At 56.0% G+C, this 12,319-nt stretch overlaps 1 protein-coding gene across 1 annotated transcript in view; it reads left to right on the plus strand.

The window, feature by feature from the left end:
- POLR1A (RNA polymerase I subunit A) overlaps window positions 1-12,319 on the plus strand; it is a 144,289-nt gene that overhangs the window by 76,366 nt on the left and 55,604 nt on the right. Inside the window, exons 21-23 of the mRNA XM_076064594.1 lie at window positions 1,660-1,812; window positions 6,271-6,353; window positions 8,057-8,222. Of these exons, the coding sequence (XP_075920709.1) occupies window positions 1,660-1,812; window positions 6,271-6,353; window positions 8,057-8,222 (402 nt within the window). The remainder of the gene's footprint in view (window positions 1-1,659; window positions 1,813-6,270; window positions 6,354-8,056; window positions 8,223-12,319) is intronic.

Below are 12,319 nucleotides of genomic sequence, written 5' to 3' on the forward strand. Positions count from 1 at the left end.
TCCGTGTCTCTCCGTGTCTCTCCGTGTCTCTCCCGTGTCTCCCCGTGTCTCCCCGTGTCTCACCATGTCTCTGTGTCTCCCCGTGTCTCCCCGTGTCTCACCGTGTCTCCCCGTGTCTCACCGTGTCTCTGTGTCTCCCCGTGTCTCTGTGTCTCTCTCTCCCCGTGTCTCCCCATGTCTCCCCGTGTCTCCGTGTCTCTCTCTCCCCGTGTCTCCCCGTGTCTCCGTGTCTCTCTCTCCCCGTGTCTCACCGTGTCTCCCCGTGTCTCTGTGTCTCCCCGTGTCTCTGTGTCTCCCCGTGTCTCACCGTGTCTCACCGTGTCTCTCCGTGTCTCCCTGTTCGTGTCTCCCCGTGTCTCCCCGTGTCTCCCCGTGTCTCTGTGTCTCACCGTGTCTCCCCGTGTCTCACCGTGTCTCTGTGTCTCACCGTGTCTCTGTGTCTCACCGTGTCTCACCGTGTCTCCCCGTGTCTCTGTGTCTCACCGTGTCTCCCCGTGTCTCACCGTGTCTCTGTGTCTCACCGTGTCTCCCCGTGTCTCTGTGTCTCTCCGTGTCTCCCCCGTGTCTCACCGTGTCTCCCCGTGTCTCCCCGTGTCTCTCCGTGTCTCCCCGTGTCTCCCCGTGTCTCCCCGTGTCTCACCGTGTCTCACCGTGTCTCTGTGTCTCTCCGTGTCTCCCCGTGTCTCTCTGTGTCTCTCTGTGTCTCTCCGTGTCTCACCGTGTCTCTCCGTGTCTCTCCGTGTCTCCCCGTGTCTCCCCGTGTCTCACCGTGTCTCACCGTGTCTCTGTGTCTCTCCGTGTCTCTCCGTGTCTCCCCGTGTCTCTCTGTGTCTCTCCGTGTCTCACCGTGTCTCACCGTGTCTCTGTGTCTCTGTCTCCCCGTGTCTCTCCGTGTCTCCCCGTATCTCTCCCCGTGTCTCCCCGTGTCTCCCCGTGTGTCTCTCCCCGTGTCTCTCCCCATGTCTCCCCGTGTCTCCCCGTGTCTCACCGTGTCTCCCCGTGTGTCTCTCCCCGTGTCTCTCCCCATGTCTCCCCGTGTCTCACCGTGTCTCCCCGTGTCTCCCCGTGTCTCACCATGTCTCTGTGTCTCTCTCTCCCCGTGTCTCACCGTGTCTCACCGTGTCTCTCCCCATGTCTCCCCGTGTCTCCCCGTGTCTCACCGTGTCTCCCCGTGTCTCCCCCGTGTCTCACCGTGTCTCTCCATGTCTCACCGTGTCTCACCGTGTCTCCCCGTGCGTGTCTCCCCGTGTCTCACCGTGTCTCACCGTGTCTCTGTGTCTCACCGTGCGTGTCTCACCGTGTCTCCCCGTGTCTCACCGTGTCTCACCGTGTCTCTGTGTCTCTCTCTCCGTGTCTCCGTGTGTCTCCCCGTGTCTCCCCGTGTCTCCCCGTGTCTCCGTGTCTCTCTCTCCCCGTGTCTCCCCATGTCTCCCCGTGTCTCTCCGTGTCTCTCTCTCCCCGTGTCTCACCGTGTCTCCCCGTGTCTCCCCGTGTCTCTCCGTGTCTCTCTCTCCCCGTGTCTCCCCGTGTCTCCTCCCCGTGTCTCTCTCCCCTCCCCGCGTGTCTCCCCGTGTCTCCCCATGTCTCCCCGTGTCTCCCCGTGTCTCCCCGTGTCTCCCCCCGTGTGTCTCTCTCCCCTCCCCGCGTGTCTCCCCGTAGATCTCCTGCCTCCTGGGACAGATTGACCTGGAAGGTCGCCGCCCTCCGCTGATGCCCTCCGGCCGTTCCGTGCCGTCCTTCACGCCGTACGACCCCACGGCAAGGGCCGGAGGCTTTGTCTCTTCACGCTTCCTCACTGGCATCGAGCCTCCGGTACACTCTCACAGTGTGTGTCACGTGTGTGTGTCACGTGTGTGTGTGTCACGTGTGTGTGTGTCACGTGTGTGTGTGTCACGTGTGTGTGTCACTGTGTGACGTCCTTCACGCCGTACGACCCCACGGCAAGGGCCGGAGGCTTTGTCTCTTCACGCTTCCTCACTGGCATCGAGCCTCCGGTACTCACTCACAGTGTGTGTGTCACGTGTGTGTGTGTCACGTGTGTGTGTGTCACGTGTGTGTGTGTCACGTGTGTGTGTGTCACGTGTGTGTGTGTCACGTGTGTGTGTGTCACGTGTGTGTGTGTCACGTGTGTGTCACTGTGTGACGTCCTTCACGCCGTACGACCCCACAGCAAGGGCCGGAGGCTTTGTCTCTTCACGCTTCCTCACTGGCATCGAGCCTCCGGTACTCACTCACAGTGTGTGTGTGTCACGTGTGTGTGTGTCACGTGTGTGTGTGTCACGTGTGTGTGTGTCACGTGTGTGTGTGTCACGTGGGTGTCACTGTGTGACGTCCTTCACGCCGTACGACCCCACAGCAAGGGCCGGAGGCTTTGTCTCTTCACGCTTCCTCACTGGCATCGAGCCTCCGGTACACTCACTCACAGTGTGTGTCACGTGTGTGTGAGTGTCACGTGTGTGTGTGTCACGTGTGTGTGTGTCACGTGTGTGTGTCACTGTGTGTGTGTGTGTCACGTGTGTGTGTGTCACGTGTGTGTGTGTCACGTGTGTGTGTGTGTCACGTGAGTGTCACTGTGTGACGTCCTTCACGCCGTACGACCACACAGCAAGGGCCGGAGGCTTTGTCTCTTCACGCTTCCTCACTGGAATCGAGCCTCCGGTACTCACTCACAGTGTCACGTGTGTGTGTGTCACGTGTGTGTGTGTCACGTGTGTGTCACGTGTGTGTGTGTGTCACTGTGTGTGTGTGTCACGTGTGTGTGTCACGTGTGTGTGTCACGTGTGTGAGTGTCACGTGTGTGTGTGTCACGTGAGTGTCACTGTGTGACGTCCTTCACGCCGTACGACCCCACAGCAAGGGCCGGAGGCTTTGTCTCTTCACGCTTCCTCACTGGCATCGAGCCTCCGGTACTCACTCAGTGTCACGTGTGTGTCACGTATGTGTGTGTCACGTGTGTGTGTGTCACGTGTGTGTGTGTCACGTGGGTGTCACTGTGTGCCGTCCTTCACGCCGTACGACCCCACAGCAAGGGCCGGAGGCTTTGTCTCTTCACGCTTCCTCACTGGCATCGAGCCTCCGGTACTCACTCACACAGTGTGTGTGTGTCACGTGTGTGTGTGTCACGTGTGTGTGTCACGTGTGTGTCACTGTGTGACGTCCTTCACGCCGTACGACCCCACAGCAAGGGCCGGAGGCTTTGTCTCTTCACGCTTCCTCACTGGAATCGAGCCTCCGGTACTCACTCACACACAGTGTGAGTGTGTGTGTGTCACGTGTGTGTGTGTGTCACTGTGTGTGTGTGTCACGTGTGTGTGTGTCACGTGTGTGTGTCACTGTGTGACGTCCTTCACGCCGTACGACCCCACGGCAAGGGCCGGAGGCTTTGTCTCTTCACGCTTCCTCACTGGAATCGAGCCTCCGGTACTCACTCACACAGTGTGTGTGTGTCACGTGTGTGTGTGTGTCACGTGTGTGTGTGTCACGTGTGTGTGTGTCACGTGAGTGTCACTGTGTGCCGTCCTTCACGCCGTACGACCCCACAGCAAGGGCCGGAGGCTTTGTCTCTTCACGCTTCCTCACTGGAATCGAGCCTCCGGTACACTCTCACAGTGTGTGTCACGTGTGAGTGTGTGTCACGTGTGTGTGTGTCACGTGTGTGTGAGTGTCACGTGTGTGTCACTGTGTGACGTCCTTCACGCCGTACGACCCCACAGCAAGGGCCGGAGGCTTTGTCTCTTCACGCTTCCTCACTGGAATTGAGCCTCCGGTACACTCACACACAGTGTGTGTGTCACGTGTGTGTGTGTGTCACGTGTGTGTGTGTCACTGTGTGTGTGTCACTGTGTGTGTGTGTGTCACGTGTGTGTGTGTCACGTGTGTGTGTGTCACGTGTGTGTGTGTCACGTGAGTGTCACTGTGTGTGTCACTGTGTGTGTGTGTCACGTGTGTGAGTGTCACGTGTGTGTGTGTCACGTGTGTGTGTCACGTGTGTGTGTGTCACTGTGTGTGTGTGTCACTGTGTGTGTGTGTCACGTGTGTGAGTGTCACGTGTGTGTGTGTCATGTGTGTGTGTGTCACGTGTGTCACTGTGTGACGTGTGTGTGTGTCACGTGTGTGTGTGTCACGTGTGTGTGTGTCACGTGAGTGTCACTGTGTGTGTCACTGTGTGTGTGTGTCACGTGTGTGAGTGTCACGTGTGTGTGTGTCACGTGTGTGTGTCACGTGTGTGTGTGTCACTGTGTGTGTGTGTCACGTGTGTGTGTGTCACGTGTGCGTGTGTCACGTGTGTGTGTGTGTCACGTGTGTGTGTGTCACGTGTGTGTGTCACGTGTGTGTGTGTCACTGTGTGTGTGTGTCACGTGTGTGAGTGTCACGTGTGTGTGTGTCATGTGTGTGTGTGTCACGTGTGTCACTGTGTGACGTGTGTGTGTGTCACTGTGTGTGTGTGTCACGTGTGTGTGTGTCACGTGTGTGTGTGTAACGTGTGTGTGTGTCACGTGTGTGTGTGTGTCACGTGTGTGTGTGTCACGTGTGTGTGTGTGTGTGTGTCACTGTGTGTGTGTGTCACTGTGTGTGTGTCACTGTGTGTGTGTGTCACTGTGTGTGTGTGTCACTGTGTGTGTGTGTCACGTGTGTGTGTGTGTGTCACGTGTGTGTGTGACTGTGTGTGTGTCTCACTGTGTGTGTGTCACTGTGTGTGTGTGTCACTGTGTGTGTGTCACGTGTGTGTGTGTGTGTGTCACGTGTGTGTGTGTCACTGTGTGTGTGTCACGTGTGTGTGTGTGTCACGTGTGTGTGTGTCACGTGTGTGTGTGTGTGTGTGTGTCACGTGTGTGTGTGTGTGTCACGTGTGTCACTGTGTGTGTGTGTCACTGTGTGTGTGTCACGTGTGTGTGTCACGTGTGTGTCACTGTGTGTGTGTCACGTGTGTGTGTGTCACTGTGTGTGTCACGTGTGTGTGTGTGTGTGTGTGTCACGTGTGTGTGTCACGTGTGTGTGTCACGTGTGTGTGTGTCACGTGTGTGTGTGCCACGTGTGTGTGTGTCACGTGTGTGTGTGTGTCACTGTGTGTGTGTGTGTCACTGTGTGTGTGTCACTGTGTGTGTGTGTGTCACGTGTGTGTGTGTGTCACTGTGTGTGTGTCACTGTGTGTGTGTGTCACTGTGTGTGTGTGTGTGTCACTGTGTGTGTGTCACGTGTGTGTGTGTGTGTGTCACTGTGTGTGTGTGTCACTGTGTGTGTGTCACGTGTGTGTGTGTGTCACGTGTGTGTGTGTCACGTGTGTGTGTGTCACGTGTGTGTGTGTCACGTGTGTGTGTGTGTGTGTCACGTGTGTCACTGTGTGTGTGTGTCACTGTGTGTGTGTGTCACTGTGTGTGTGTGTGTGTCACTGTGTGTGTGTCACGTGTGTGTGTGTCACGTGTGTGTGTGTCACTGTGTGTGTCACGTGTGTGTGTGTGTGTGTCACGTGTGTGTGTCACGTGTGTGTGTCACGTGTGTGTGTCACGTGTGTGTGTCACGTGTGTGTGTGTGTCACTGTGTGTGTGTGTCACTGTGTGTGTGTCACTGTGTGTGTGTCACTGTGTATGTGTGTCACTGTGTGTGTGTGTCACTGTGTGTGTGTGTCACTGTGTGTGTGTGTCACTGTGTGTGTGTCACTGTGTGTGTGTCACGTGTGTGTGTCACGTGTGTGTGTGTGTCACTGTGTGTGTGTGTCACTGTGTGTGTGTGTCACTGTGTGTGTGTGTCACTGTGTGTGTGTGTCACTGTGTGTGTGTACATCACTGTGTGTGTGTGTACATCACTGTGTGTGTGTGTGTGTCACTGTGTGTGTCACTGTGTGTGTGTGTCACTGTGTGTGTGTCACTGTGTGTGTGTCACGTGTGTGTGTGTCACGTGTGTGTGTGTCACTGTGTGTGTGTCACGTGTGTGTCACTGTGTGTGTACGTCACTGTGTGTGTGTGTCACACTGTGTGTGTGTGTACGTCACTGTGTGTGTGTGTCACTGTGTGTGTGTCACTGTGTGTGTGTGTCACTGTGTGTGTGTGTCACTGTGTGTGTGTGTCACTGTGTGTGTGTGTCACTGTGTGTGTGTGTCACTGTGTGTGTGTGTCACTGTGTGTGTGTGTCACTGTGTGTGTGTGTCACTGTGTGTGTGTGTCACTGTGTGTGTGTCACTGTGTGTGTGTGTCACTGTGTGTGTGTGTCACTGTGTGTGTGTGTCACTGTGTGTGTGTCACTGTGTGTGTGTCACTGTGTGTGTGTGTACAGGAATATTTCTTTCACTGCATGGCTGGGCGTGAGGGGCTGGTGGACACGGCGGTCAAAACCTCCAGGTCGGGGTACCTGCAGAGGTGGGTGGGGGGTGGGTGGGTGGGTGAGTGGGTGAGTGGGTGGGTGAGTGAGTGGGTGGGTGAGTGGGTGGGTGAGTGAGTGAGTGAGTGGGTGAGTGGGTGGGTGAGTGAGTGGGTGGGTGAGTGAGTGAGTGGGTGAGTGAGTGAGTGGGTGAGTGAGTGGGTGGGTGGGTGAGTGAGTGAGTGGGTGAGTGGATCGGTGGGTGAGTGAGTGGGTGAGTGAGTGGGTGGGTGAGTGGGTGGGTGAGAGAGTGAGTGAGTGGGTGGGTGAGTGGGTGGGTGAGAGAGTGAGTGGGTGGGTGAGTGAGTGGTAGAGTGAGTGGGTGGGTGGGTGGGTGAGTGAGTGGGTGGGTGAGTGAGTGGGTGAGTGGGTGGGTGAGTGAGTGAGTGAGTGGGTGAGTGAGTGAGTGGGTGGGTGGGTGAGTGGGTGGGTGGGTGGGTGAGTGAGTGAGTGGGTGGGTGAGAGGGTGAGTGAGTGAGTGGGTGATTGAGTGGGTAAGTGGGTGGGTGGGTGAGTGGGTGAGTGGGTGGGTGAGTGAGTGGGTGAGTGAATGAGTGAGTGAGTGGGTGAGTGAGTGAGTGGGTGGGTCGGTGAGTGAGTGGGTGGGTGAGTGGGTGGGTGGGTGAGTGAGTGGGTGGGTGGGTGGGTGAGTGGGTGAGTGGGTGGGTGAGTGAGTGGGTGAGTGAGTGAGTGGGTGGGTGAGAGGGTGAGTGAGTGGGTGGGTGATTGAGTGGGTAAGTGGGTGGGTGGGTGAGTGGGTGAGTGGGTGGGTGAGTGAGTGAGTGGGTGGGTGAGAGGGTGAGTGAGTGGGTGGGTGATTGAGTGGGTAAGTGGGTGGGTGGGTGAGTGGGTGGGTGGGTGGGTGAGTGGGTGAGTGGGTGAGTGAGTGGGAGAGTGAGTGGGAGAGTGAGTGGGAGAGTGAGTGAGTGGGTGAATGAGTGGGTGGGTGAGTGAGTGCCTGACTGACTGAGTGCCTGACTGACTGAGTGTCTGACTGAGTGACTGACTGACTGACTGAGTGACTGAGTGTCTGAGTGACTGACTGAGTGACTGACTGACTGACTGAGTGACTGAGTGACTGACTGACTAACTGAGTGACTGACTGAGTGACTGACTGACTGACTGAGTGACTGAGTGTCTGAGTGACTGACTGAGTGACTGACTGAGTGACTGACTGACTGACTGAGTGACTGAGTGTCTGAGTGACTGACTGAGTGACTGACTGAGTGACTGAGTGACTGAGTGTCTGAGTGACTGACTGAGTGACTGACTGAGTGTCTGAGTGACTGACTGACTGACTGAGTGACTGAGTGTCTGAGTGACTGACTGAGTGTCTGAGTGACTGACTGACTGAGTGCCTGACTGAGTGACTGACTGACTGAGTGACTGACTGAGTGACTGACTGAGTGACTGACTAACTGATTGACTGACTGAGTGAGTGACTGACTGAGTGAGTGACTAAGTGAGTGACTGACTGACTGAGTGACTGAGTGAGTGACTGACTGAGTGTCTGAGTGACTGAGTGACTGAGTGACTGAGTGACTGACTGAGTGTCTGAGTGACTGACTGACTGACTGAGTGAGTGACTGAGTGACTAAGTGACTGACTGAGTGACTGACTGACTGAGTGACTGAGTGACTGAGTGACTGACTGAGTGACTGACTGACTGAGTGACTGACTGAGTGACTGACTCCCACGCCAGGTGCCTGATCAAGCACCTCGAGGGCCTAGTGGTACAGTACGACCTCACTGTACGGGACAGCGATGGCAGTGTAGTGCAGTTCCTCTACGGAGAGGATGGCCAGGATATCTCTCGATCACAGTTCCTCCACAAGGCTCAGTTTCCCTTCCTAGCACGCAACCACGAGGTGAGGCTCTCGCTCACCACGCTCACTCGCCCACTCGCCTACTCACTCAGTCACTCACTCAGCCAGCCACTCACTCACTCAGCTACTCACTCAGCTACTCACTCAGCTACTCACTCAGCTACTCACTCAGCCAGCTACTCACTCAGCCACTCACTCAGCCAGCCACTCACTCACTCAGCTACTCACTCAGCTACTCGCTCACTCGCCTACTCACTCAGTCAGCTACTCACTCAGCTACTCACTCAGCTACTCACTCACTCAGCTACTCACTCAGCCAGCTACTCACTCAGCCACTCACTCAGCCAGCTACTCAATCAGCTACTCACTCAGCTACTCAATCAGCCAGCCACTCACTCACTCAGCTACTCACTCAGCTACTCGCTCACTCGCCTACTCACTCAGTCAGCTACTCACTCAGCTACTCACTCAGCTACTCACTCAGCTACTCACTCAGCCAGCTACTCACTCAGCCACTCTCAGCCAGCTACTCAATCAGCTACTCACTCAGCTACTCAATCAGCCAGCCACTCACTCACTCAGCTACTCACTCAGCTACTCGCTCACTCGCCTACTCACTCAGTCAGCTACTCACTCAGCTACTCACTCAGCTACTCACTCACTCAGCTACTCACTCAGCCAGCTACTCACTCAGCCACTCACTCAGCCAGCTACTCAATCAGCTACTCACTCAGCTACTCAATCAGCCAGCCACTCACTCAGCTACTCACTCAGCCACTCGCTCACTCGCCTACTCACTCAGTCAGCTACTCACTCAGCTACTCACTCAGCTACTCACTCACTCAGCTACTCACTCAGCCAGCTACTCACTCAGCCACTCACTCAGCCAGCTACTCAATCAGCTACTCACTCAGCTACTCAATCAGCCAGCCACTCACTCACTCAGCTACTCACTCAGCTACTCGCTCACTCGCCTACTCACTCAGTCAGCTACTCACTCAGCTACTCACTCAGCTACTCACTCACTCAGCTACTCACTCAGCCAGCTACTCACTCAGCCACTCTCAGCCAGCTACTCAATCAGCTACTCACTCAGCTACTCAATCAGCCAGCCACTCACTCACTCAGCTACTCACTCAGCTACTCGCTCACTCGCCTACTCACTCAGTCAGCTACTCACTCAGCTACTCACTCAGCTACTCACTCACTCAGCTACTCACTCAGCCAGCTACTCACTCAGCCACTCACTCAGCCAGCTACTCAATCAGCTACTCACTCAGCTACTCAATCAGCCAGCCACTCACTCACTCAGCTACTCACTCAGCTACTCGCTCACTCGCCTACTCGCTCACTCACCTACTCGCTCAGCTACTCACTCAGCTACTCACTGACTCAGCTACTCACCCAGCTACTCGGTCACTCGCCTACTCGCTCAGTCGCCTACTCACTCAGCTACTCACTCAGCTACTCACTGACTCAGCTACTCACTCAGCTACTCGCTCACTCGCCTACTCACTCAGCTACTCACTCAGCTACTCACTCAGCTACTCGCTCACTCGCCTACTCACTCAGCTACTCACTCAGCTACTCACTCAGCTACTCGCTCACTCGCCTACTCACTCACTCGCCTACTCACTCAGCTACTCACTCAGCCACTCGCTCAGTCAGCTACTCACTCACTCAGCCAGCCACTCACTCACTCACTCAGCCAGCCACTCACTCACTCACTCAGCCAGCCACTCACTCACTCAGCCAGCCACTCACTCAGCTACTCACTCACTCAGCTACTCACTCACTCAGCCAGCCACTCACTCACTCGCCTACTCGCTCAGTCAGCTACTCACTCAGCTACTCACTCACTCAGCCAGCCACTCACTCAGCTACTCACTCAGCTACTCACTCAGCCACTCACTCAGCCAGCCACTCACTCAGCTACTCACTCAGCTACTCACTCACTCAGCCAGCCACTCGCTCACTCGCCTACTCGCTCAGCTACTCACTCAGCTACTCACTCAGCTACTCACTCACTCAGCCAGCCACTCGCTCACTCGCCTACTCGCTCAGTTACTCACTCAGCTACTCACTCAGCTACTCACTCAGCCAGCCACTCGCTCACTCACCTACTCACTCAGCTACTCACTCAGCCACTCACTCAGCCAGCCACTCACTCACTCGCCTACTCGCTCACTCGCCTACTCACTCAGGCAGCTACTCACTCAGCCACTCACTCAGCCAGCCACTCACTCACTCGCCTACTCGCTCACTCGCCTACTCAATCAGCCAGCTACTCACTCAGCTACTCACGCACTCAGCCAGCCACTCACTCACTCAGCCAGCCACTCACTCAGCTACTCACTCACTCAGCTACTCACTCACTCACTCCGCCAGCCACTCACTTAGCTACTCACTCACTCAGCCAGCCAGTCACTCACTCAGCCAACTACTCACTCAGCCAACCACTCACTCAGCCAGCCACTCACTCAGCCAGCCAGCTACTCACTCAGCTACTCACTCAGCCACTCACTCACTCAGCCAGCTACTCACTCAGCCAGCCACTCACTCACTCACTCAGCCACTCACTCGCTCACTCAGCCAGCCACTCACTCACTCAGCTACCTACTCACTCAGCCACTCACTCAGGCAGCTACTCACTCAGCCACTCACTCACTCAGCCACCCACTCACTCAGCCACTCACTCACTCAGCCTCTCACTCACTCAGCCACCCACTCACTCAGCCACTCACTCACTCAGCCAGCCACTCGCTCACTCAGCCTGCCGCTCACTCAGCTACTCACTCACTCAGCCAGCCACTCACTCAGCTACTCACTCACTCAGCTATTCACTCACTCAGCCAGCCACTCACTCAGCTACTCACTCACTCAGCTACTCACTCAGGCAGCTACTCACTCACTCGCCTACTCGCTCACTCACCTACTCACTCAGGCAGCTGCTCACTCAGCCAGCCACTCGCTCAGTTACTCACTCACTCACTCAGCCAGCTACTCACTCACTCAGCCAGCCACTCACTCAGCTACTCACTCACTCAGCCAGCCACTCACTCAGCCAGCTACTCACTCAGCCAGCTACTCACTCACTCAGCCACTCACTCGCTCACTCAGCCAGCCACTCACTCACTCACTCAGCCAGCCAATCACTCACTCACTCAGCCAGCCACTCACTCAGCCACTCACTCACTCGCTCACTCAGCCAGCCACTCACTCAGCCACTCACTCAGCCAGCCACTCACTCAGCCAGCCACTCACTCGCTCAGCCAGCCACTCACTCGCTCACTCAGCCACTCACTCACTCAGCCAGCCACTCACTCAGCTACTCACTCACTCAGCTACTCACTTAGCCAGCCACTCACTCACTCAGCCACTCACTCACTCAGCCACTCACTCACTCACTCAGCCAGCCACTCACTCACTCAGCCACTCACTCACTTACCTACTCACCCAGCCACTCATTCACCCGCTCACTCACTCAGCCAATCACTCACTCACTCAGCCACTCACTCAGCCACGTACTCAGCCAGCCACTCATTCACTCACTCACTCAGACACTCACACGCTCACCCACTCACTCACCCACTCACCCACTCACCCACCCACTCACCCACCCACACTCACTCACTCAGACACTGTACATGTTTCTGTCTCACTGTGTGTCTCTGTGTCTCACTGTGTGTCTCTGTGTCTCACTGTGTGTGTCTCCGTGTGTGTCTCTGCGTGTGTCTCTGTGTGTGTCTCTGCGTGTGTCTCTGTGCGTGTCAACCTGTTTGTCTGTGTGTGTGTCTCTGTGTGTGTGTCTCTGTGTGTGTCTCTCTGTGTGTGTCTCTCTGCGTGTCTCTCTCTGTGTGTCTCTGTGTGTCACTGTGTGTGTCACTGTGTGTGTCTCTGTGTGTGTGTGTCTCACTGTGTGTCTCTCTGCGTGTCTCTCTCTGTGCGTCTCTGTGTGTCTGTGTGTGTGTCTCTTTGTGTGTGTCTCTGTGTGTGTCTCTGAGTGTCTCTCTGCGTGTCTCTCTCTGTGTCTCTCTGTGTGTCTCTGTGTGTCTGTGTGTGCGTGTGTCTGTGTGTGTGTCTCTGTGTGTCTCTGTGTGTCTGTGTGTGTGTGTCTCTGTGTGTGTCTCTGTGTCTCT

Source organism: Petromyzon marinus, unplaced genomic scaffold (genome assembly GCF_048934315.1).
Source record: "Petromyzon marinus isolate PM22_M1 ecotype Great Lakes invasive population unplaced genomic scaffold, UKy_Petmar_22M1.pri1.0 PM_Scaffold_54, whole genome shotgun sequence".
Classification (NCBI taxonomy): Eukaryota; Metazoa; Chordata; class Hyperoartia; order Petromyzontiformes; family Petromyzontidae; genus Petromyzon; species Petromyzon marinus.